General features: G+C 39.6%; 1 protein-coding gene across 1 annotated transcript in view; it reads left to right on the top strand.

The window, feature by feature from the left end:
- Positions 1-6,818: 6,818 nt before the first annotated feature.
- LOC122656701 (calmodulin-binding transcription activator 4-like) overlaps positions 6,819-24,947 on the top strand; it is a 40,195-nt gene continuing 22,066 nt past the window's right edge. The window contains exons 1-5 of the mRNA XM_043851316.1: positions 6,819-6,980; positions 8,736-8,861; positions 9,023-9,138; positions 12,053-12,141; positions 23,211-23,256. Coding sequence (XP_043707251.1) covers positions 6,971-6,980; positions 8,736-8,861; positions 9,023-9,138; positions 12,053-12,141; positions 23,211-23,256 — 387 coding nt within the window. The 5' untranslated portion in view covers positions 6,819-6,970. The remainder of the gene's footprint in view (positions 6,981-8,735; positions 8,862-9,022; positions 9,139-12,052; positions 12,142-23,210; positions 23,257-24,947) is intronic.

Genomic DNA, 24,947 nt, shown 5'->3' on the forward strand with positions numbered 1-24,947 from the left:
TAAATTTACATTTTTTTTAAAACACGGATGATGGTAGACAATGTTGATTTGGCCATGTTTCCATTGCAAATTAATTGAAGTTTATGAAGTTACCCCCAGGTACCTGGGTAGAAAGAGAAAAACTCCCAACCTTGCCTGAATCACTGTCCTCAATCTTCCTCTCTACCCTAACTCCAGTCATTTTCTCATCTTTCTCTCCATGGATTGAAATAATCATTGCTCTGTAATTTGTATTGGAATTCTGTTTCAGCCTCATTCATTGCTCTCTGGTTATTAGCGAGATTTGTTGCCCTTTATTAGGTATATTTTTATGGGAGAAAGAACTCTACTTGGTCTTGTGGGTAGTGTATATTCCACATAGTCAGTCTCATGGTCAGCGGATTGGAATCATACATTAATGACCATTGATGCATTTTAGGTATTTAAAATTACTTGATTTAATTTAATTAGATTTTTAATCTTATTTTAATACTGATTGAATAGGTTAACGGTTTAGATTTATCAAAAATAAATCGGTTAACAATTAAGGTAGATTCTCTCTCTCTTTCTCTCTCTCTCTCTCTCTTTTAAGGTAGATTCTCTCCCATAATCTCCTTGTCTCCTCCTTTGGGTCAAACTCTATTAACGGCATCACCTGCATAATCGGACCTGCTCCATTATCACAAGCTTCAAACTTGGGCTACGAATTCGAGCATTCAGGAGCTATTAATGTTTAGTATCCCGTAGCTCTGTAGACAAATTTTTTTGCGCTTTTTTTGGGTCCATTGCTTGTCATGGGTCACTGATTAAAATGCATAGTAGGTAATGTGCGGGAGATGTAAGAAATATAGCTAATGGTTCATTTGTGAGGCGGATTCACTGGAACTAATCTACTGAATATCACTCTCAGTCCTTGCAATGTAAAAGCTGATGGGGTTGGTGTACTGTAACTTTTAATTTATTCTTACCATCTAAGAGGAGGGGACAAAGAATGTGAATCAGTTTAGTTTGTTTTTAAAATTTTCCAGGATCATGAATTGCTTCTTTTCCTGCACACATCAGACCAGTTGTTAGTTACGTAATTGTTACCAATGGTATGTTGGACATGTTTTGTCAGCATGAAGGGCATTTCTATTTTGGATCTGGATCTTTAGGCTCATACAAACTAGCCTGCAACCTGCTATTCGTAATCAAGTGATAATAGAGTAGGTCCAATTATGCAGGGGCGCGTTAATGGAGTTTGACCCAAAGGAGGAGACAAGGAGATAATGGGAGAGAATCTACCTTAATTAAGAGAGAGAGAGAGAGAGGGATGGAGAACTGGAGAGATACTCTACCTTAATTGTTAACCAATTTATTTTTGGTAAATTTAAACTGTTAACCTATTTAACTAGTATTTAAATAAGATTAAAAATCTTTTTAAATTAAATCAAGTAATTTTAAATACGTAAAATGCGTCAATGGTCATTATTGCACGATTCTAATATGATGACCATTAGGTTGGCAGCGTGGAATATACATAGCTACAAGACCAAGTAGAGTTCTTTTTCCCTATTTTTATTTATCTTTTTAAATCAGTGGACGTAACAATTTCTATTTTACTATGGGTAAGGCTCCCTGCCATAGATTTGGATCCTCTGTTATCGTTGCCCGTGTGGCCAGCGTATGACCTCACACAGGCAGGGGCAAAATGATCGCCCTACCCACTACCCAAACACCTTGTCTGGATAGCGTCCATGCCCTGCCTGTATGAGGTTGCACGCCGACCGCATGAGATTTGTAACCCTTTAGGTATATATTTCTTTATCTTAAATATTGGGTGGACGGTTGGATTCTTTAGTGTGGTGCATTGGATAGTACACTACACTTGAGAGGATAAATTTCCATCCTGATTGGATACTTCCACGAGCACTTTCTTTGGTCCTAAGCTGGTGCAAGGACTATGGAACTTGGCAACGATCCCCTTCCCAAGGGAGATGGTTCTTTGAGCAAACATCAGGGAGGAGCACACCAATGACTCAATGAGTACCGGTGGAACAAGGTGTTAACGACCGAGAATTTTTTCTCAAAATCAAAAGGAAAATTTTCATACAGTGCATGAAAATGATTGACATTAAATATGGTTACATTGACATAAATTTTTATACAAAATGACATAAAAACCCCAACCCCCTTATTTGACGGAATGGATGGGAGACTTTGTCGGGTACGAATTGCCTTCCCCAAATTTAAATTGTAAAGTCATGTAAAAAAGCATATAGGTGCTGACAAGGGTTTTTTATGAAGGAAAACCTTGGTAACGGTACCAATGGGAAAAAAGGAGAATAATTTCTCACATAAAGTACGAAAGCGCTCCTTAGACTTTAGAGGCTCCAAGATTCTCATTCAACCGTAATAAAGGTCACAAGACTCACAACGGATAAGTGAAGAGAAAATATTATTTAAAAAAAAAAAGAAGAAGAAACCCTTAACATCAACATTTATGATCTCTTTTCCATTTTCAAGGGATCCAATGGGGATCAAATTGGATCCGATTGATTCTTTAAAACATCGACAGCTTTTTCTATGGTTCAGGTTAATTTTAGCTAATTCCAAACGATTCTCATCCAACTCCGATATATTTAAAATCAATAGAGGCCGATTGACTTGTCGATTCTATTTCCTCAAACAATGCAAAAGAACCCTCTTAAGCTGACTCAAACACCTCTAGGGATGATCCACATGGTGTGTTCTCAATGGAAGCCTTGTCGCAGAGTTTATCCGATATTCTGATTCCCTTCGGCCATTGTTTGGGAGACCATAGGGGAATTCACAGTGAGTTGCAGGAGACCCACCTCCAACATAGCGGGGACAAGTTAGGTCTGGCGAGCCCTAGCCCAGCCTGAGCCTGGTAATGTCTAGGCCAGATTTTTTAGCCTATGGGCTAGGTTAGGATTGGGATTTCCACGTGTGGTGTCAGGGTGGGCTGGGTTTAGGTTGAGGATTTGATTAGAACGCTTTTAGGTAGGGTATGCTAGCACCTTTATGTCTATCTATTTCTTCCTCAAATAATATGATCTTGCTATCCTCCAATTTCTAGTGTTATTTTGTTGCATCTCATTGTCATGCTCTAATGTACCGCTTGCTTAGAAAACTGTCTCTCTATATAAAAAAATACATTTTATTTAAATCTTACTAAAGACGTGTTGAAGGCAACAAAATACCCTTTATCATTGATATGTGAGTGGAAGCATAGTTAGACCATCCAATTGTGGATATGGTTCAAGGTATCAGTATTGTATCGATCAATACATATCAATATCACTGGTACTTGATATCAATACTTGATCGATACGGTAGTGGTATATTGGTCCATATAAAGTGCAAAATGATCCCAAAAAATGACTTTTTCTTAATAATTGAGATGCAAAACTGTTTGATACGATCCATATCATTACATCAACTGGTCTGTATTGGTACTGATGTTAGTATCCCACCCGATATCGATCCCAATACTGTGATTTAAAAGTTAAAACCATGATTGTGAACTGGGAAGTGAGAATAACTAACTGGATTCTTTACTGAAACTGTTGTGATTTGTGGAATAGAAAAAATAGAGGGTTACCACGGTCAATCAAGTCCAACTCGGCCCAGCTCGACCCAATCAGGGTCAGGCTGGGCTGGGCGGTACTGAACCCGACAAGGCTGACCGTGGGCTGAATTAAAGGGAACTAGGTATGGTTGCAACCCCTACTTTGACATGTGTTCCGGATTCTTTGATACCCTATGCCTGCAATAAGAAGCCACGTCAACGTAATTGTACAAATGTATCGATCTTACTGTACTAGGCGCACCGGGCCAGGCCAAATCTGGCCAAACTAATTTTTGGGCATCCGCCACCAAACAGTATCTTCCTCAACTCTCTTTCGTTTACTCACATGTAAGGGTGTCAATCAGTTGGTCTAGGTCGGTTTTGGTTGGGTCTAATTAGTCCCTCTTAGTTTAGGATCTTGCACTGTGACCAACCCGTTTAAGTAGTCAATCCTCATAGGTTAGACATGGTCCCATTAACAAATGATCGGTTGGGTACCAGTTTATAATCAGGCTTGTACTAAACGGGCTATAAATAGGCTACTACACATGCCTATACACAGTTTCATACTAAATGGGTTACAATCGAGCTATGCAAGTTTGGTCCATACTCCATATAATTCCTACTGAGATTCAATTATTAGTGATAAAACAAGATCTTACTTGAGAAAATGTTCTTCGGTGGGCTAATTGACAGCCATAGGTAAAACTCAAATTTATTTAGAACTCTATGGCCTTCAATCTCAATGGACATATATATATATATATATATATATATATATATATATATATATATATATGATGATATTTCGTATAACATAAATGATTTTAATTATGTGTTCCATTTATTTTTGGCTCATCAACTTGATAGTGCAATTTCTAGCAAGAAAAAAAAAAACTTGATAGTGCAATAATATACAATAATATATTTGAGATAAAATATAAAATTTGTGGGGTACTTGGGGGTAAAACCAATGGTCCATAAAACGAGTTTAAATGTGTCGATCCATAAGCGTGTCGTGCTCGATCAGGCATCCGTAGATCCATCCCCTTGCATCGTGATCAATATGTTTAGCTAACATGCCAAACCTTAGTCCAACACATTTAACTAATGTATTGACCCAATTTTGAGCTTTTACTAGTCGGGACAGGTTGATCCTTGATCCTACTGTTGCGAACTTAGATTTGACACCCCTGTTCACATGGACATAGGCCGGATTCAGCTTCTCTCCTTGGAGGGCATCACCCAATGAGTGCCCAATGAGGCATCCAACGGCTGCTATGCCGCACACATCTCGACGTGTGTCCAGTCAACCATCAGGATGTGTGCGACAGCTCAACTATTGGATGCCTCATTGGGCAATGCCCTCCAAGGGGACTTGGCTCCTGTCCAGTTGTGGCGGGAGCTGGATGGTCCAACTGATGGGTCTCCACATGTGAAATGATCACCTCACCCTTGTTTTTACTGTTGTTTAGTGGTGTTGGACCGTCCAACTCCCGCCACGGTTGGATAGATCATTTTCCCTTCCAAGGAGATGAGCCCAATCCACATAGGATTCGTGTGGCCTCTCCGTACCAACTTATATAGAAAAATCAAATATTGTGTTATTTTTATTGGGTAGAAGAAAAAAGGGAAAGGTTTCGTACACGGTCATGTAAACTGTGTACGAAAACTTTTCCCCCCTTTATTTTTTGCTTTTCCCCAAAATCCCCTTACTTTTCACTCACAATTTTCTCTCTCTCCTCTATTCATCTCTCTCGTCTCTATTCACCTTCTCTCTGCAACTGCTAGTCCCATTGTACAGATATTCATCCAACTGCAAGGAAGATTTTGAGCTCGAAGCATCTGTTCTATGAAGAGATGTGCTCCTATCACAATGGGAACCGGCTGCACCTCCCAGCTGATCCAGTGCTGCAGCGATCCTTGCAGTTGGCGCTTGGGAGTAGGAATGTTCATGAGAGTCATGACACTAAGAGGCCTCCACAAGATGATGTTGATGAAGAAGATCAGGAGGCAGAAACTGATGATTGTGATGATGCATCGGAGGAGAATCATGCCTTACACAGGGATAATGGGGGATCATTTGGGGTTCCTGGATTGTTTGCAAAGAGGATGAAACATGGACAGGATCATGAAGACATGAATTTTGGGAACCCCTCAAGTTCTCAGGATTGTAACAAAAGTTACCCATCTCATGCACTAATTCTCCCTGCTGACATTGATAAAGTGTTCCTTGAAGGGTCCAAAGCGGCTTGGTTACAGAAGCAGTGGATTCAGTCTCAGGAGTTAGAAATTGATTATACCTAAATGGCCTGAGCTGCAACAATACATAGTGTTCTTTATTGTTAGTAATCAGTTGTTGATTTAACAGGAGAATATATTTGATAAATGTTTACTTTTTACCCTAAAAATTTAAGAACAAAGAGAATCGAAGTTATGAATTTCTCGCACGCAATTGCATAGAAGAGGTGAATAGTGACAAGAGAGATGAATAGAGGAGGGAGAAAATTGTGAATGAAAAGTAAGGGGATTTTGAAAAAATACAAAAAATAGAGGGGGGAAAAAGTTTGATACACGGTTTACACGATCGTCGTGTACGAAACGTTTCCCCGAAGAAAAATCTAATATTGTTATCCCCATAAATTTACACCTGATAGGTACCAATTCTGATATATATATATAAAAAATTGGAAAAAGTTAATGTCAACGTCAACGTCAACGTCAGAGAAGACGACAAAGATAATCGAAAGTAAGGGTATTATCGTCACCGAAAAAAAATTATTATCTCTATAAAAAAGTGGTGAAAACAAGGGTTTCATCGTCATTTGACAAAAAAGAAAAAAAGTATATCTGCGGAGTGCGGAGTGGGTTTTCTCCACAATCATCTGCTTTACGTACGAGATAAACACAGTCTCAGACACAGATTAGCCGAGATTCATCCATAAAGCTCGTAATTCTCCCTTGTTTGCCTTTCCCCGGTTTCTTTTAAACTTCCCAAACACAGAGGAGCATCGTTAGTTTAAGGCGACGGCGATTTCCTGCAAGTTGCAACACTTTCACAGAGTCACAAGTCAAGATTGACTACCCTTTCTTCTCCCCTTCTGTTTTCTTCTTTTTCATTTTCTTAAAAAGTTAACTAATCGCCTGAAACCTTGACTCGACTTTTCCGTTGCTTCTTGATTCCTCTTCTGTACCGGTCGCTCCCTATGCACTGTTGGTTGCGATTGTCATAATTGGATCCGTAGCTGTCTAGTATTTTTTTTTTTTTTTTTTGGGGTCCTTTGGAGCTTCTTCGTGCTTTCCTTGGCGATTCGAGTACTGCCTCTATTCTATCGTTTCATGGCTACCGCGTTCAAACGAGACGACGACGAAGGAGGTCGCCTACAATTTTTCACCCGTGACTTGTAGGAATCCATTACCATGCAATCTGGTAAGTATTCGACCTCTCTTTTTCTTCCCCCCCCCCCCCGTCCTTACTTTCATCTTTAATCTTCTTTTGTTCACATTCTATTATGCTCTAAAAGACGCCTTTGCATTTCTCCATTTTTTTCCCCTTGTGGTTATGCGAATCCCTTCAGTTGATTTGTTTAGTAGAGATTGTCAATTATGACTTATGGGAAAGGAATGCGTTATTTTAGAAGTTCTGACATCTGCTCGTTAAGTTCTTAAGTTGTTCCAGAGACTCGTGGTTCTTGATTTAATCCTCATGGCAAAGCAAAGTAATTCGTTTAGGTAAGGTGAGGACTTTCCTTGTAGAGGGATAATTTATAATAAAATTTCAAAGTCTATAATAATACTAATTCATGGAGAGAACCAATGGTCTTGGCCCAGGATAGAGGAGATGGGATATCTAAAGGCTTTTTTATTACTTTCTACAGGGTTAGGTAGGCTTTTTAAAACTGGGAGATACTTTGTCTCATTTCTTGTTTGCTGTCGGGTTTTCCCCGTTGATCCACAGGCAAATGCCTTAAGCTTTTTAGTTTATTTTGTATTATAGGAACTAGGAAGAGGGAGATTAGTTTATAAACAGAACTTAATTACATCCCCAATTCCCATGGTGAATCACATCCTCTTCTCTTCCTCTATAAAGCGGGATAGATCACTGGAATCAGACGGCGTTTCTTTTCTGGGACTTTTGAACTTCTTGTTGCTGAAATCTGGGAGGATGAAGTGTCACTGGGAGACCTGCACACCACCTGAAACCAAAGAATGGGCACAAGAGAGGGACGGAGTTGGACTCCAGTGGAGACTCTCCGCCGGTTAAGTCAGAATTTGGACAACAACAGTAGAGTTTGGAACAATGAGAGAGCAGTGGTGAATAAAAAGAATAGTGTTGGATGTTGTCTAGAGAGTTTACCTTAGGATTCACCTTCTTATTTATTTAAGATAGATTTCACCTTAAATACCCACATACATGCTGACTTTACAAAATGTTGTATTTTAAAGGGTGCCAAAATTTTTATGTGTGAATCATATGATTTATTTCTTTAGGCCCTTCAAGAACCCTGGAGTTCCCATGATGGATTCTCAGAAAGTCTACTTTTCAGTATCCAATACGCGGAAGGTTAAAATCTGAATTTTGAAGATAAAGAGGTAGAAAACCACATAACAAATTGAAATTAATTTTATCTGTTGGGCTTATGTGTCAGCTTCTTAGTCTAGCTGCACTATAACTTACTTTCTGATGTAGAACCTCTATTTCCTTCTTAGTACTCTGTTGAGCTAGTTATAACAAAAGGCTATCTTGGTTTTTTTAAGAGGTATTGTTCCTTGAATTATTTTGAACAATTAACACTACTTTTTATCTTACACCTATTAATTGCACGCTGTAAGTTGTTTTTTTCTTCTTAGTGTTCATATCCATATAATTCAGTGAAAGAAGGTTTGGCATTTGTAGTTTCTTTTCATTATTTGTCAGAATTCCAATGAGGATCTGATAAGCTATAAATTTCTTTCTGAAGTTGACCTATGCTTGTTTTGATGTGCACACAAAATCAAATAAAAGTTCTTTCTGCATGTGAGTTGTAGCTAGTCTCAACGAATTATTCTTCCTTTGGCAGGAAAAAAAGTGGGGGAGGGCACTGGGCACCAGTAGCCCTACCAAATTGCAATTGAATGACTGTTAATTAGACAAGTTGTTCTGAATTTTTTTTTTTTAACAATCCTCTTTATTTTTAATTCTCAGGATTTGAAATTAATGCGTTGGTTCAAGAAGCTCAAAACCGCTGGTTGAAGCCTGCCGAAGTACTCTTTATTCTACAGAATCATGAGGATCATCAGATAACACAAGATGCCCCTCAACAGCCACCTGGTAACCTTCATAGTCCTTATGTTTTATGGAAATATATTGCTTTAACTTTTTTTTCTGCTAACGAGGAAACCCTTGAACCTGCCCGGGTTTACGGTTCAGGCCCTAGGGAAAACCCTGGTTTCTTTATGGCATCCCTGCCTACTAATTGGATTTCTTAACAGGTGGGTCTCTGTTCCTTTTCAACAAGAGGGTCCTTCGATTTTTTCGTAGAGATGGTCATACGTGGCGGAAAAAGAAGGATGGCAGAACTGTAGGTGAAGCTCATGAACGGCTTAAGGTTTGTTATAGTTCATGTAGTTATGTTTGTTAGTGTTGACCTTGTGGCCTTATGCTTTATGATGCTTCAAGGAAAAGGCTTCACTGCTTTATTTGATCAGAATTACAGTCACTCTCAATGACAACAAACACTCCACATATAAACAACCATCTCCCCCCTCTCCACCCTCAAAGGAGAAGGAATTCCAGTCAAATAATTTCTTAAAAATAACAGTCAGCACTCACTATCCAACGTGTAGTAGCTAAAAATTACATTATTCCAAAAAATCTTGCACAATCTTGGTCATCTATCCATAATCCTCCACAATGAAATTAAGGGGAAAAAGGCAAGAAGAGGGTGGGTAATGTAGTCCTAGAATAGGTGATAATCCTACTAGGAGCCAATTGGAATCAAGGTTTGGTCAAGCCTGCTGTTTAGGGCTGATTAGGGGCTGTTTTAGGGCAAAATTAGGGTTTAGGATGGGAATTTGGGAATGGGGTTTATAGGGTTTTAATCTGCAGGTTTAGAGGGTCATTATGGTATAAAAATATCTGGATTTGGTTAGGTTTCAAAATTCTGCAGATTTAGGGTTAGGGTTCCGGGTTTTTAAAATTAGGAAAATAGCCAAAACTGGGGTTTACAGTAGGATTCAGGGGCAGGGCTTAAGGTCGAGTGTTAGAGGGACTAGGGGGAAGGTTCGGCTGCAGCAGGGAGGTTTTCTGATGGCTGAATATGTCCCAGCAGAAAATTAGGGTTTTTTAGGGTTTAAAGGATAAGAGGGATTTTAGGGTTTGGCTGGACAGAATGGGCAGCAAGTCTGGTCGAGTGGGGGAGATGGTATGGGAAGGCTGTGCTCTGATTTTGGTGTAAAACAGAGGTAGGATGATGGCTGGATAATGCCTAGATGATCTAGGGTTTTGGAAATTCAAATAGAAAAACAAGAGCGATCGAATGGGGGAGGGAAGGAAACTAAAAACAGAAATTTAAATCTCAACTTACTATAGGATTCCACCGGCAGCAAGTTAAGGGATGAAGGATGAAATCACCGTCGAAGAGAGACCCTCCCAGCCGTCACGGCGTAAGGAGTCGCAGGATTCCACCCACCCTTCCACCTTGATGTACCCACAAGGATGCAAACACTCTTGAAGAGCAAGGAGCAGCAGCAGCAGTCAGCCAGCAGCAGAAAACAGTCTTTTAATTCAAATTTCAATTGTGGGGGAGCCTCCCACGATCTCTTATATTTATAATAAGGCCATAGGCCAATTCCTACTACAAATTAAATGCCTCTCCTTCACAAAAACGTGGAAGGGAGAGGTTTAAGTCTAATTAATTACTTAAAACAGTATAATGACTTAACTACCCCTGCTAACTTAAAAATAAAAGAATCTAACTTAGAACAATTAACTTAAGTGAAGATTCCATACTAGCCAATAGGATATAAGAACCTATTAGCCAATAGGAACATTTCACTTAAATTAGACCAATTGAACCAATTGGATGCAACCAATTTAAGCCGGTTCAATCTAAAAAACAGAAAAATAACTAAGTATGGAAAAATAGAAATCCTAGCCTACGGCTCCCTATTTAAACCCTAAGTTTAGGGTTTCTTCTTCTTCTTCTTCCTTCTTGGAGCTGCATCAGTGGGGAAGTGAAGTGAAGATTATTACAGTTCTACTACAAAGTAGAGTCTTAGCATACTTCAGAAAATTGTTAACAAACATAAAACACAGAGCCTACTAAGTCTCATTTATATTTCAACCATAACCCGGGGAGGGCGAGAATTGTAACCGACCAATCAGCCATAGAGGTGCCTATTGTTGGTATTATGGTGAAATTACTCAATTCATGGTTGATGGGAAACAGCCTCTCCGCAAAGCGGGGGTAAGGCTGCCTACATTATGATCCTCCTCAGACCCCGCAGTGGTGGGAGCCTCGTGCACTGGGTACGCCCTTTTTTTTTATACTCAATTCATGATGAAGGTGCTGTCTCAAAGTGGCTGCTAGTATGCCTGCAAGATTGAAGTTCAGGATTTCTTCCATCATTTGTTCTTTGCAGCAATCATGTCTCTGATTGAGGCTTCAGCTTTGATCTTCCACCTAAATATTTATTTGATTCTCAGGTCCTCTGTTTGAGGATCTAATACTTGAGTTTGCTTTTTTCACCTATAATTTTCTTTAAAAAAATAATATTTCCATCACAATCTACATTGACAATTAACTGCTGACCAGACCTGAAACAACCTCTGTTGTAAAACTTTATCTGCTTTAGTTAATTAACTAATATACCTCCAAATGACTGAACTTATTTAAATAAAGGGTGCATCTTATTGTCACCAAAATGTTGCAAGTGAGAAGTTGTAACCTTCTTTTAATTGCCCCTTGTCTTATTCCCAAAAGTTATTTAATGTAGGGATAAAAAAAGGGTGTTAAAACATTTTGAAAGTGACTTGTCATTATTAAAAGCTACACATTTTTCGAGTAGGCATATGAAATGACAGAATTTGCCCTCATTGAAAAAAAGTGTGTTTTATACTAAAAGGGCAAAAAAGTAAGTTTATGACTTTTTTTCACCAACCTTGGTAACAACCGATTTTCCCTTAAGCAAAGGATAAAAATTATAATTATGCCTTAGAACACTTAAACTGATCCTGTATTGGTGCATCCCAGCCTACAATTACTAGGTCCCATGAAGAAACTTTATCAAATTGATTTTTTTGAAAAATCAGTGACTTAGAATGCTGCCAGAGATGCTTGTACATTACTTGCTTTGAATCCTGATATAGATCAGTCTATCCAGAGGTTGGGGAGGGGGTGTTTGGTTGCTTGATGAGGAGAAGTGATCTTAATTTTAATGTTAGTGTGATTATATGTTGTGTTGTACAGTTTCTTTGTTTGGAATCTTTTCGCTTCTGAAATGATTTTTTTTTGTGGCAAGGTTGGGAACGTTGAAGCTTTAAATTGTTATTATGCACATGGTGAGCAAAATCCCAATTTTCAGAGGCGAAGCTATTGGATACTGGATCCGTAAGCGTCGTACATTAAAGCTCTTCAGCTATAATTTTAAAGCCTACTGGTGTAACTTTAACTTCCAGGAATCAAGTTCTTTCCTAGTTCTTATCATATATGACTGTTACACGATGCTTAATTTCTCTTTTCTTTTTTTTTTTGAAATGTGAAGAATATAGTTAAAAATTTGTCAAAAGGGCTTCTATAAAGATTAAGTCCATGATTATTACAACATGGTCACTTGACCCTTTTCAGTAGTCTCATGGATATGTATTCAGATTTCAGAAGCACAACTTGATACAGCAAGGTTTTATGGCGAACACTGTTTATCCTGATTGCTTTGTTGGCTTCATGTGTTTATTTAGTTTGAATTGTTTTCTAGTGCGGCTGCTGCTAAATCTTGGAGGTTTGATGGAACCTCTGCGAGACAGTTTGCAATCTAATATACACGAAGACAATTGCGATCTAGGATGGAATAGGGATAACCTGTGGGCGTTGCCAATGCCTACTGAAGAAACCTTTGGGATTGTATGATACCTTGGAAAATCCTTCAGTTGAGACGCTAGTACAAGAAAGGATGCTTGCTTCAAGCCTTGTGCTCCTTGATCTTCATATTTGGATTTTAAATTGTCTTTGATACCCTTTTTCTTTGTTGTTGATACATACTATTAAAAGCAAATCAGGCATTGAACCTTTGAGGGATCAGGATCTTGTTTTCTGATTTAACTGCCGGTTTTCACGGATATCTAGGCATTTAACCAAGAACCAGGAACTTTTTTGGTGCATGGTTTCAGTCTAACCCAGTTCAACCAGTCGATCTGGTCTTTTTTTAGAACCTTTTTTTTTTTTTTTAAATTATATTTTGGAGCTGAGAGCCTAGAGATGCTGGGTAATTATAGGCCATAGAGTTCAGGATTTTGTTTCTTTAACTCCTGCAAGCATGTGAGTCCTTCAAGCTATTCTTCGTTGTTGGATTGGACACTACTTGGTTTAATTGGGCTGGCCTGTGTTTCCTGTGCTCTATTTGTAACTGGGGTCAATATAGTCCCCTGGGTTCATGGCCACACTCCAATGGACTTAAGTGGAGCATAAAAGGGCATACCCAGTTAATGAGGCTCCCGCCACTGCAGGGTTTGGGGAGGGTCATAATGTACACAGCCTTACCCCTGCTTTCGCAAAGAGGCTGTTTCCAGACTCGAACCCTTGGTAGTTTTAAGTGGAGTATGTTATACTAAAATGCTGTTTAATAGTAAACTGTGAGAATGGTTGAAGTGCCCTTGGTGCTGTTTTAAGAATCCATTCAAGTATTGTAGGCTGGTTGACGAGTTTTGCATCGGGTGTCTTCACAGCTTGAAGCTTAAAGGCAGAGAAGAGGTAGTTGAAGAGTGTGTCACCAATTACCAGGAGGATGACCAATTTTCTGAATATATATATTTTTAAGTCCAGCAGAGTTCTGAGAAATTTGTCAGCTCCCTTGCTATTTAAAGGGCATACCCAGTGCACGAGGCTTCCGCCACTGCAGTGTCTGGGGAGGGTCATAATGTACGCTGTTTCCTGAGTCTCGAACCTGTGACCACTTGGTCACAGTGGAACAACCTTATCGTTGCACCAAGGTCCATTTTGGTCACAATGGAGCTCCCTTTCTATTTGAGGGGGATAATTTGCTGCTGTTGCTACATCATCCAGTCTTTGTGACAACTCTAATTAATTATTTGGCAACACTAAGCCCATTTGCATGAAAGGGGATGCTTCTACACTGAGCTTGACAATTGTGATCCCAGGACCCATGATGATGAGGTAACATTTGATGCAGTATCAAAGACGAAGAGGAAGACCTGACCTGCGATGATGTTTCCTTGTGAAATTAGGAGTTAATATCAGTCTGGGTTGTGGGGTTAGAAATTAGGAGTCATTTTTATTGTTAGTCCATTTCATAATCATGTCTGGAATTGTATCAGTCCTTTTCCAGTTTGATTTTGATAGTTTTGTTAGAATCCTACCTGAACTAGGAATTCTATCAGTCTGGGTTGTGGGGTTAGAAATTAGGAGTCATTTTTATTGTTAGTCCATTTCATAATCATGTCTGGAATTGTATCAGTCCTTTTCCAGTTTGATTTTGAAAGTTTTGTTAGAATCCTAGCTGAACTAGGAATTCTATCAGGCTAGGTCAAAAGGTCTGTTTTATCAGTCTTAGTTTTGTTTCTGTTCTCAGTCAAGGAATTTATCTGTCAGTCCAACAGATCAGTTTTTTTCTGTTCTTATGCACTTGTGGCTCCTCTGTTTTTATCCAATCTTTCTGGTTGTTTTTCTCTACAATAGTTCTCAGAATACACATCAGGTTTGGCTTAAATTTTGCATGCAAATTTCTGATATTCTGCTCTCTGGATTTCTGATTTATTTTACTGAGTTTGAACTGCTGGGGAATACTAGTTCTAGAGTCTGCACAGTCCATTCTAGTACTCTGTTTACTGAGATTTTCTGCTGAGATATTCTACTGGTCAGACTAACACTCTACCAGAGAACTAGTCCCTTCTGATCCCTCTGTGTCCTCTATTTCTCTGTTATGTGTGATCCTGGTTCTGCTAGTCAGCCCTGGTTCTTCTATTTTGGAACTGTTTTGCATTAAAACATGACTGAGAAAAAGGGTACTATATTGGGGAGCGAGGATCCGTTAAAGATTTTTGGGAAGACCTTTAACAGCAGATGTTGTGATTGTGGGAGCAGTTGGGTGCAAGCTGCTGCTATTTCGTAGGTGAATTAGAGGGTACTGAAGGTTTGAGTATTGTATAAAAATACAAACAGAACATTTTTAGATTTCGGGGAAAGAGAAATGACAAGGCATTGCATCATTCTTTGAGGTTTTCTTGTCACTTGGGCTTTCGAAAGCGGGGTGGGAGGGGGGGGAGGGGAAGGTGCATTTGTCATTTTGGGATTGTTAAGATTATCGTATTTAGGTGCTTGGGGTTATTTATGTCTTTTTGTGGTTCCTTTTAGTTAGTTCTAATTAGTTTTACGTCTCAAGGGTATTTTGGGGTTTTCTATTGTAACTCATTAATGTTTTATTATAAATAAACATCTCTCTCACGATTTAGTAATTTAACTAAATCGTGAGAAGTCTTCTTTTCTCTCTCGGTTTTACTCTCTCTTCTTTTCTTCTTCTTTGCTTTCTTCTTCTAGTTGTCTTGCTACAGATTAGGTTTTAGATTCAGTTTTGCGACATGGTATCAAAGCATTGAATTCTGATCCACAAGATTCTCCTCTCTGCTGCTGTTTTGAAGGGTTTTCACCTCTTTGTTTATATCGTGGTCTACAGCAACCATATGCTGCTTATATTGATTTGAACTCTAGTCATATATTCATGAAGGACTAGAGTTCTCGCTATCCGCAATCGCTTGTGTGTGTCCCTGCTGCTGTGAAGCCCTTGAAGATTGGTTCCTTGCTTGCTCTAAAACCCTAACAATCGATATTCCAAAATTCGAGGAAATCGATTTGTTTGTTTTCTTGGATCTTCTTCATCCTTCTTGCTGGATTTACGGTGATTATACATCATTGGTGCTGGTTATTATCGAAGATTATACTACGTATTGGGGCTTCTGCCCTACTCTTCAAGGCTATCGATTTTACCCTGATCAGGGTTTTTGTTTCTTTTCTCTTGGGCTGTTATCGCATTGGTGTTTGCATCTATTAATTTCCCTAATGGCTGATACTAAGTCTTCTACCGACAACTTTAACATTCAGATTACCAGTGTGAAGCTGAATGGTGCTTCTAATTATCTACTTTGGTCTCAAGCCTTTGAGGTCTATATCACTGCTCGCTGGAAGATGAAATACCTTACCATGGACCCTCTGCCATCCACTGATGGCAAATATGATGATTGGAAGGCTGAGAATGCAACCCTTCTTTGCTGGCTTAGAACCCTCCATTGCTTCTAATGTTATGTTCCATAAAACTGCCAAGGGTGTTTGGGAAGAACTCAAGCAAAGCTACTCTCAAGATACAAATCTGTCCCGAATTTATGATCTCTATGAGAAATTCTTCTCTTTTAAACAAGATGGAAAATCCCTTGGTGAGTATTACAGTTCATTGAAGGGGATGTGGGAAGAACTTAATGTATACCAGCCTATCTCTACTGATGCTGCTGTAATTAAGTCCCAAAGATCTGAATTTTTGGTTGCCAAATTTCTCTTTGGGTTAGATTCTGATCTTCAATCCGTCAAAAGTCAATTGTTTACTGGAGAGAAGATCCCCTCTATGAATGAAGCATATTGTCGGCTCCAGAGAGTTGTATCCCCTTCAATGGTGAAGTCTGATTCAGCTCCTACCAACAAAGATAATTCTGCCCTGTTCACTTCTATTGGAGGGCGTGGCCGTGGTGGTGGTGGTACCTCTTCTCGCGGTCGTGGTTCTACTTTTGGGCGTGGTCGTGGCGCTGGTTTTGGAGGTCGTGGGAATATGTCTAACATTGCTGGTTCTGTTGATGCTAGTTCTCGATGGTGCACTCATTGTAATCGGTCTAATCATACTATTGATAAGTGTTGGCTCAAACATGGCAAACCACAGTGGGCCCGTGAGCAATTTGCAAACTCTGCTGTATCTGATGGCGGGGCTGATTCTGTGCACTCTTCTGACACTGCCCCGGGATCCTCTACTGATGGTGGTAATTCTTCTAATGATCTAGTCTCCCAACTCTTACAACGAGTCCAGCAACTTGAGGCTTCTTCTTCTACATCTACCGCTGTCCTTGCCCACTCAGGTACTACTGCTTGCTTCGCGTCCTCATCCTCTCCGTGGGTCATTGACTCCGGAGCATCTTCTCACATGACCGGTAAGCCTAATTTGTTTTCATCTTACACATAGCCTTCTATGTCATCTCGAATTTCTATTGCAGATGGATCCTCTATCCCGATCAGGTCATGGAAAGTTTCCTTGTCTTCCGACATATCTTTAACTAATGTTCTCCATGCTCCCAAGCTTCCTCTTAATCTTTTGTCTGTTAGTCAATTAACTAAAGCTTTGAATTGTTTTATAACCTTTCACCCTTCTTATTGTGTCTTTCAGGATCTTGCAACAAAGACGAAGATTGGTGGCGGGTATGAGAAGGGAGGCCTATATTACTTTGATTTGGGGACTACATCTACTGCGGCGTTTACTTCTCTCTGGCGTATCTCCTTTACATTGGCACTATCGGCTAGGACATCCTTCTCTATCTATTGTAGAACCTTGTTCCCGATCTGAAGTCTGTCTCCGTATCGAGTGTGAAGCTTGTGAGCTTGGCAAGCATCATCGTACTATTTTTCCTTTGAGTCCAGAGTCTAGGAGTACTTCTTTATTTCAGTTGGTTCATTCGGATATTTGGGGTCCTTGTAGGGTAAAAAGTCGGTTAGGGTTTTCTTATTTTGTTAGTTTTATTGATGATCATTCTCGGATGACATGGCTGTACCTCTTGAAGGATCGATCTGAATTTGTTTCTGTCTTCAAACAGTTTTATAATGAAATTCGAGTTCAATTTGGTGTTCCTTTAAAAACTTTGCGTACTGACAATTCCCTTGAATTAATTCAGCGTGAGGTCTCTTAGTTTTGTTCTGATAATGGCATTCTTCACCAAACTTCTTGCTCTTATACACCCCAACAAAATGGTGTGGCCGAGCGCAAGAATCGCCATTTGTTAGATGTCACTCGTTCTTTGATGTTTCATATGCATGTTCCCAAACTCTATTGGGCAGATGCAGTGTTGACAGCTTGTTTTCTAATTGATCGTATGCCTTCACCTGTTCTACATAATCAAATTCCTTTCAAAGTAGTGTTTCCTGATCGGGCTGTTTTCTCTCTTTCTCCTCGTGTTTTTGGGTGTCAGTGTTTTGTTCATGTGTTTCGCCCCGGGCTTGATAAGTTATCTCCTCGGGCTGTTAAGTGTTTATTTCTTGGATATTCTCGTACCCAGAAGGGGTATCGATGTTTTGACCCTGTTACTCGCCAACAGTTTATTTCTGCTGACGTTACCTTTTTCGAGAGTTCCCCTTATTTTGCTGGTTCTTCTGTTGATGTTCATCTTGATGAAGTTGGTCGGGTTGCTGCCCCTGCTCCTCTTCCTCTGTCGATAGCTGCCCCACCTGTACAGGTTTATGTGCGTCGTCACCAACAGCAGCCGCTGCTCCCACTTCAATCTATTGCGGCCCCACCTTTACTGCCACCAGCTGATTCTTTGCCTGCAGATCCTCCTGTTGATGTTGATGATCTCCCTATTGCTCAGAGAAAAGGTACTCGTACTTGCACTATCCGTCCTCTTTATCCTCTGGCAAATTATGTGTTTGTTTCTCATCTTCCCTCTCATTGTCGTCTTTTGCTACTGCATTACATTCTACTTTTATTCCCTCTTCTTATACCCTTGCTATGTCTCACCCTGAGTGGAAAAATGCTATGGATGTGGAGATGGAGGCTCTCATCTCTCGTAAGACTTGGTCTTTGGTTGATCTCCCACCTGGTAAGGATCTTGTTAAGTGTCGTAGGGTGTACACGGTGAAGTACAATCCCGATGGTACTGTGGAGCGGCACAAGGCCCGTTTGGTTGCCAAGGGGTTTACCCAGACCTCTGGGGTCGATTACTTTGAGACTTTCTCTCCTGTTGCACGGATGAATTCGGTTCGTATCTTGCTTTCTTTGGTTGTTAACCTTGACTGGCCCCTTTTCCAGATGGATTTGAAGAATGCTTTCTTATATGGTGACCTGCAGGAGGAGGTGTATATGGAGCAACCTCCTGGGTATGTTGCTCAGGGGGAAGATAGTGTCCGAGTTTGTCGCCTTCATAAGGCAATTTATGGACTGAAACAGTCTCCCCGTGCTTGGTTTGATAAATTTACCAGTGTTGTTGCTAGTTGTGGATTTTCTCAATGCTACTCTGATCACTCTATCTTTGTTAGACGACAGGGGTCTAATGTGGTCATCTTAGCAGTATATGTTGATGATATTATTGTCACTGGTAATGATGCTTCTGGGATTGCACAGGTGAAGACATATCTACTTGATAATTTTCAGATTAAGGATTTGGGTAACCTCCGGTATTTTCTTGGCATTGAGGTTGTTCGCAGTTCTCGCGGTCTAAGCTTGTCCCAAAGGAAGTATGTTCTTGATTTACTTGATGAGACAGGTATGACGGGTTGTAAACCGATTGATACTCCTATGGATCCTCATGTCAAGTTTGGTGCTTCTGATGACACAGCCTTTAGTGATCCACACCAGTATCGACGCCTGGTCGGTAGACTTATGTATCTTACAGTTACTCGTCTTGATATCTCTTTTGCTGTGGGTGTTATCAGTTAGTTCATGCAAACACCTAAGCAAGTTCATTGGGAGGTTGCGTGTCGTATTTTACGTTACCTTAAGGGTGCTCCTGGCAAGGGGCTTGTCTATCGTTGTCATGGACACACTAGCATTGTTGGATTTTCTGATGCCGATTGGGCTGGTTCTGATGGTGATCGTAGATCTACTACTAGTTATTGTACTTTCTTTGGTGGTAACTTAGTTACTTGGAAGAGCAAGAAGCAGACTCTGTTGCTCGTTCGTCGAGAGGTTGAGTCTGAGCTATGGCTCACACATTCTTGAATTGATGTGGGTTCGTTCCTTTACTCATGAGCTTGGTTATTTCAGTGATCAGCCCATGGAGATGTGCTGTGATAACCAGGCTGCTATCTATATTGCCAACAACCCGGTGTTTCATGAACGAACCAAGCACATTGAAGTTGACTGTCATTTTGTTCGCGATGCTGTTCTAAAGAAGTTGATTACTACTCCTTTTGTTCGGTCCCAGTTTCAGCTTGGAGATATGTTTACCAAAGCTTTGTTTCGACCACAGTTTGCAAGTGGCTGTTCCAAGTTGGATCTTGGTGATGTCTACGCTCCAGCTTGAGGGGGAGTGTTAAGATTATCGTATTTAGGTGCTTGGGGTTATTTATGTCTTTTGTGGTTCCTTTTAGTTAGTTCTAATTAGTTTTATGTCTCAAGGATATTTTGGGGTTTTCTATTGTAACTCATTAATGTTTTATTATAAATAAACTTCTCTCTCACGATTTAGTAATTTAACTAAATCGTGAGAAGTCTTCTTTTCTCTCTCGGTTTTACTCTCTCTTCTTTTCTTCTTCTTCTAGTTGTCTTGCTACAGATTAGGTTTTAGGTTCAGTTCTGCTACAGGATCCTTATGAATCCCATCTTCGCTCTCTCTTACTGAAGGCATTTTGGTCATCCTCAGTTTTGTATAAAAACTACTGATACCGTGGGAGAGGCAAAGTGGGGCTCTCTCTCGATTTCTATCTTCTTCTTTCCTTCTAGCATCATAAACCCAACCCAAATCACATAAGCTACCTGGTATTATAGCCAAAAAAGGTCAAGAGGATTCAATAGTGGTGTGTTAGAAATGTGTCTCCGATTGAAAAGGTGAATATACTTTGTGTCCAAGATCTCTTTCAGAGGATCTTCATTTTGATTGAAAAGATGTACCAACGCTGAAGACTCTACTGATGTTAGCCGTGGAAGATATATTTTTGAGTTTGCTCATTGAAGATTTTAATTCTTTGTGGTTTTGTTTGTGGATCTTTAGGAAAGGGTTGAGGAAGGAGTTTAGTTTGCTTCTTATGATTACTGTAATCCTAAAATAGCCTTTTGTGATTAAATTTGTTTATATGATCTATAGATTCATATATTTTTGTATACAAGCCAGTTGGGTCAATCTCATAGAATCTTTAGATTGGTTATCTATCAATTAAGCTTTTCCAAAATTGATTCGTCTTTGTTATATATCCAAGGGGGGGGGGGATTCTTGTTTCTTTTGAATTCAATTGACTTGTTGGTTTTGTAGCCCCAAAATCTGCAAGGTCTACCTTCTCATCTTGCATCTTGCGTAGGAATATATGTGATTTCATTTTGATATAGTTAGCATAGCCAATTAAGCGTTAGTCATGCATGTTGGTATAGGAGATATAATTTGGGAGAATATTCAAACTTTTGCATCTAGTAGAAAGACCGGTTATACCGGGTGGAGTGGGTGCCTAACACCTTCCCACCTCCTTAACTTGACCCTTACCCGAACCTCTGACCAAACCATGTGGAATCAAACCTGGCTCTTTCCCCTGACCAGGAATTGAGCCTCCCCTAATGGGTCCTAGGCCCTCATCCTAGGTGGCTACTCCTTTCATCATGTATATGTCAATCCCCCCATCGCCAGTCCCGGAGAAATTTAGGCCATTGCACCTACAATTACATAAACCTGAGTTACTAGATACAAAAACTCTGGTTTTTTCTTTCTTTCTTTCTTTTTCCTCCTTCCTAACAGACACTTGTTAATGCAAGGATTTTTAAAGTTCTCAAATTTCTATCTTTTGCACCAACCTTTCATTAATCCATTATCTATTATTGATGCATTTAATTTGCTTTACTTCTTCATTGGTCATCCTTTCTCCGCTTTTATGGTCAACAAGGAAAATAAGAGAAAACAAAATTTGCATAAAACCATTATAGAAGAGTTCCTGATGATGGAATTCATTTAAGTGGCATGATTCCTTTGATGATGTATGTTGATTATCATTGAGGATCGACTTCAAAGTGGTATAATATAAAGAGTGATAGTTAAGAGATAATGTGTACTGATATTAATTGGAAATACTTATCAACTGGTTAAGAGGGTGGGCCTTGGTGCAAGGTAAGGTTGCTCCATTGTGACCAAGAGGTCACGGGTTCAAGTCTGGAAACAGCCTCTCTGCGAAAGCAGGGGTAAGACTGCGTACATTATGACTCTGCTCGCCTTGTGCACTGGGTACGCCCTTTTTTTACTCGTCAACTGGCATGGATACCCCTGGACTACCTACTGACCTATCAATGATTTGTTGAGCTCTAAGTCTTAAGCGTAAAATGTGCATATCACTTCATTTATCAAAAGAAAAAGAACGTTAATATATTTTCTTCCAAGATTGTTAGTCTGAATTTATGGAGGTCGTTGATAAAATCAAATGCAAGGTGCACATGGGGCACTGGCAGATGACATATTCAGAGGCATCCCAGCAGATCAGTTGCTTAGAGATTGGGGCCTCTTGATATTTGCAAGGAAAAGATTGGATAGGAGGGGAATTGAATGGTAACCTCCTTCTAAAGGAATGACTTAACTAAATGTGAATGGGTGTTTCTTAGGAAACTGTGGTCCATTGTGAACGTGATTGAACTGTGGCATTGAAATGTTGTAAGTGCTCTTTCTGGTTCAATTGGTGAAGGAGACTCCACAAATGCAGAACTGAATTCCCAGGGTTCCAATTTTTGATTGAGTAGGGATGGATTTCTATAATATTTGAAGTTGATTCAAAGAATTTAATTGGGTGGATGAAGAATATTACAGAGGAACCTTGGTGATAAGCCCAGGTTATAAGGCCCATCCACATATTATGCTTCCCAGCTGGATATTCTTTTCAAATAGTTGTTAAGAAGTGCTAATGAAACTGTTGAGAATTGGCAAGGCAACATGTTGTGTGACTGAGAATTTGTTTTGGAGAAGATATTCCTTTGGGAGTGGCAATTTCTGTGAGTGTTATAGTAATTGTTATGGGATGGCTTTGTGAGCCTTTGTATTTTTGGTAGGATTTTATAACTGTGTACTCCTCCTGTGCATTGCTATTCTCCTTTCATGAATAAATTGTTAATTGTCAAAAATTGAAAATATAATTGGGTAGATTGAGTGCATCAGTTTTCTTATGTTTATGCCTCTGTACTTAAGATTTGAAGTTTCTAAATGCACTCTGATTCAGATATTTGCGTTTCTTTTTTTGTTTTTGTTTTTTTTTTAAATACTGTTGAGGGTAGGACTGAGTTAAATCTGAAACAACACTAATAAGAATTCATTTTGGGTTTTATTCAATATTCTGTGGAATTGTAAATTGTAAGTTTAGTAGCTTCAAATGTGAAAAATAAGTAAGTGCTAAAGCAATGGAATCGTATCACTCAATCTAGTTCATTAGATTCTGCAGTTACTATAAAGAAATAACCTTAAGAATAACTTATGACGAGTATTCCAGATATTCACCTTTGCCCTCATATAGTATTTTCTTTGCAGGGCGTATGAGCACATCGTTCTTGTTCATTATAGAGAAGTCAGTGAGGTACGCTACTCATGCCTGATTATGGGCAGGGCAAATCATGTGTGACAGCTCTATTATCTGATCTCATTGAAATTGATAATTCACCATGTACTGACCTTTTCTTTTGTAAATTTTCATTAAACTCAGGTGATGTTAGGGCAACTTGAGCAATATGGATTGTCTTGTGTGCCACTTATCTTATTGCTGCTGAAATAAATAGAAAAAAGAAAGATGAAAGATGAAATATAGTAAGAGGAAAGAGGCGGCACAACTCAATATGTTAGGATATTCTCAGCTAAATGGGGTCTGCGACACGGATCCTTGCCCTCCAATAGGCTCTGTCTGAGGTCATACTTGGTACAAGACCTAGACTATGCATATCCTTCCTCATCACTTCTCCTATGGTCATTTCAGGTCTACCCCTAGCTCTTTTAGCTCCTTCAATCAGAATCATATCACTCCTCCTTATTGGGGTGTCCCTAGGCCTCCGTTGAATATGACCATACCAACTTAAACAACTCTCTTGGAGCTTGTCATTGATCTGGGCAACTCCCAAGTCCGATCTTATATGTTCATTCTTTACTTTATCCTTCCTTGTTTTTCCACACATCCATCTTAACATCCTCATCTCTGCTACACAAAGCTTATCAATATGACACTTCTTAACTGCCTAACATTCTGCTCCATACATCATGGCAGTTGAACAATAGTCCTATAGAACTTTCCTTTAAGCTTTAAAGAAATACTTCGGTCACATAGCACTCCGGATGCGCCTCTCCATTTCATCCATCCCACTTTAATTCTCTGTGAAACATCATCCTCTATGTTATGTAGTCCTAGGTAGGTAGGAGACCTACTAGGAGCCAGCTAACAGGATCAATAGCAAAAGGGGTTGTTGGTTTGAATGGACAACACTAGGTTTTAGGTTAATTCTAGGGTTTAGGATGGGAATGTGGGAATGGGTCTTATATGGCTTTAATATGCAGGGCTAGGAGGTCATTATGGGATAAAAATAATTGGATTTGGTTAAGTTTACTGCAATTCTGGACAAAATTGAATTTCAAGTTTAATGGAAATTAGGGTTTGATGGATGGAGGGGCGTGTGGATTAGGTTAGAGGATGAAGAGGGGAAGAATATATGTAGGGAACTAAGATTACTTACTGGTTTGATCTCCTTCAAAGGCAGCAGTAGCAGCTTGAAGAAGCTCGATTGAAGAAGAAGAAGAACCTCCTGGTACTGGACAGACGCAAGGAATCGCAGGAGTCCACTCACCCTAGCACCTTGAGATCCACAAGGCAACACTCACACAAGGGAGCAATAGCAGCAACAAAGGCAGCAAGCATAAAACTGAGTTTTTATTAATCAAAATTCGTATTCAATGCTGGCCTCCCTTACAAACTTATATAGAAGACTCAAAAATAGACTTAGACACTAAAAATGAATGGCCTAACCCTATCCCTAACCTATTAGGTAACTTAAACTGACTAGGAAACTAGAATACTAAAGGAAATAGACTCAAAACATGGCTAGACTTATAGAGTCCTAATCTAGCCCAACTTACATCACATGACCACTTAAATTGTCACATGACCACTTAACCAAGTCACATGATCACTTAAATTGAACCAATTGGATGCAACCAATTTGAACCGGTTCAATTAAAAAATATAAAAATAAATTAGGTATTGGGCTAATCCCGTATGCAACCTAT

Source organism: Telopea speciosissima, chromosome 3 (assembly GCF_018873765.1).
Source record: "Telopea speciosissima isolate NSW1024214 ecotype Mountain lineage chromosome 3, Tspe_v1, whole genome shotgun sequence".
Taxonomy (NCBI): domain Eukaryota; kingdom Viridiplantae; phylum Streptophyta; class Magnoliopsida; order Proteales; family Proteaceae; genus Telopea; species Telopea speciosissima.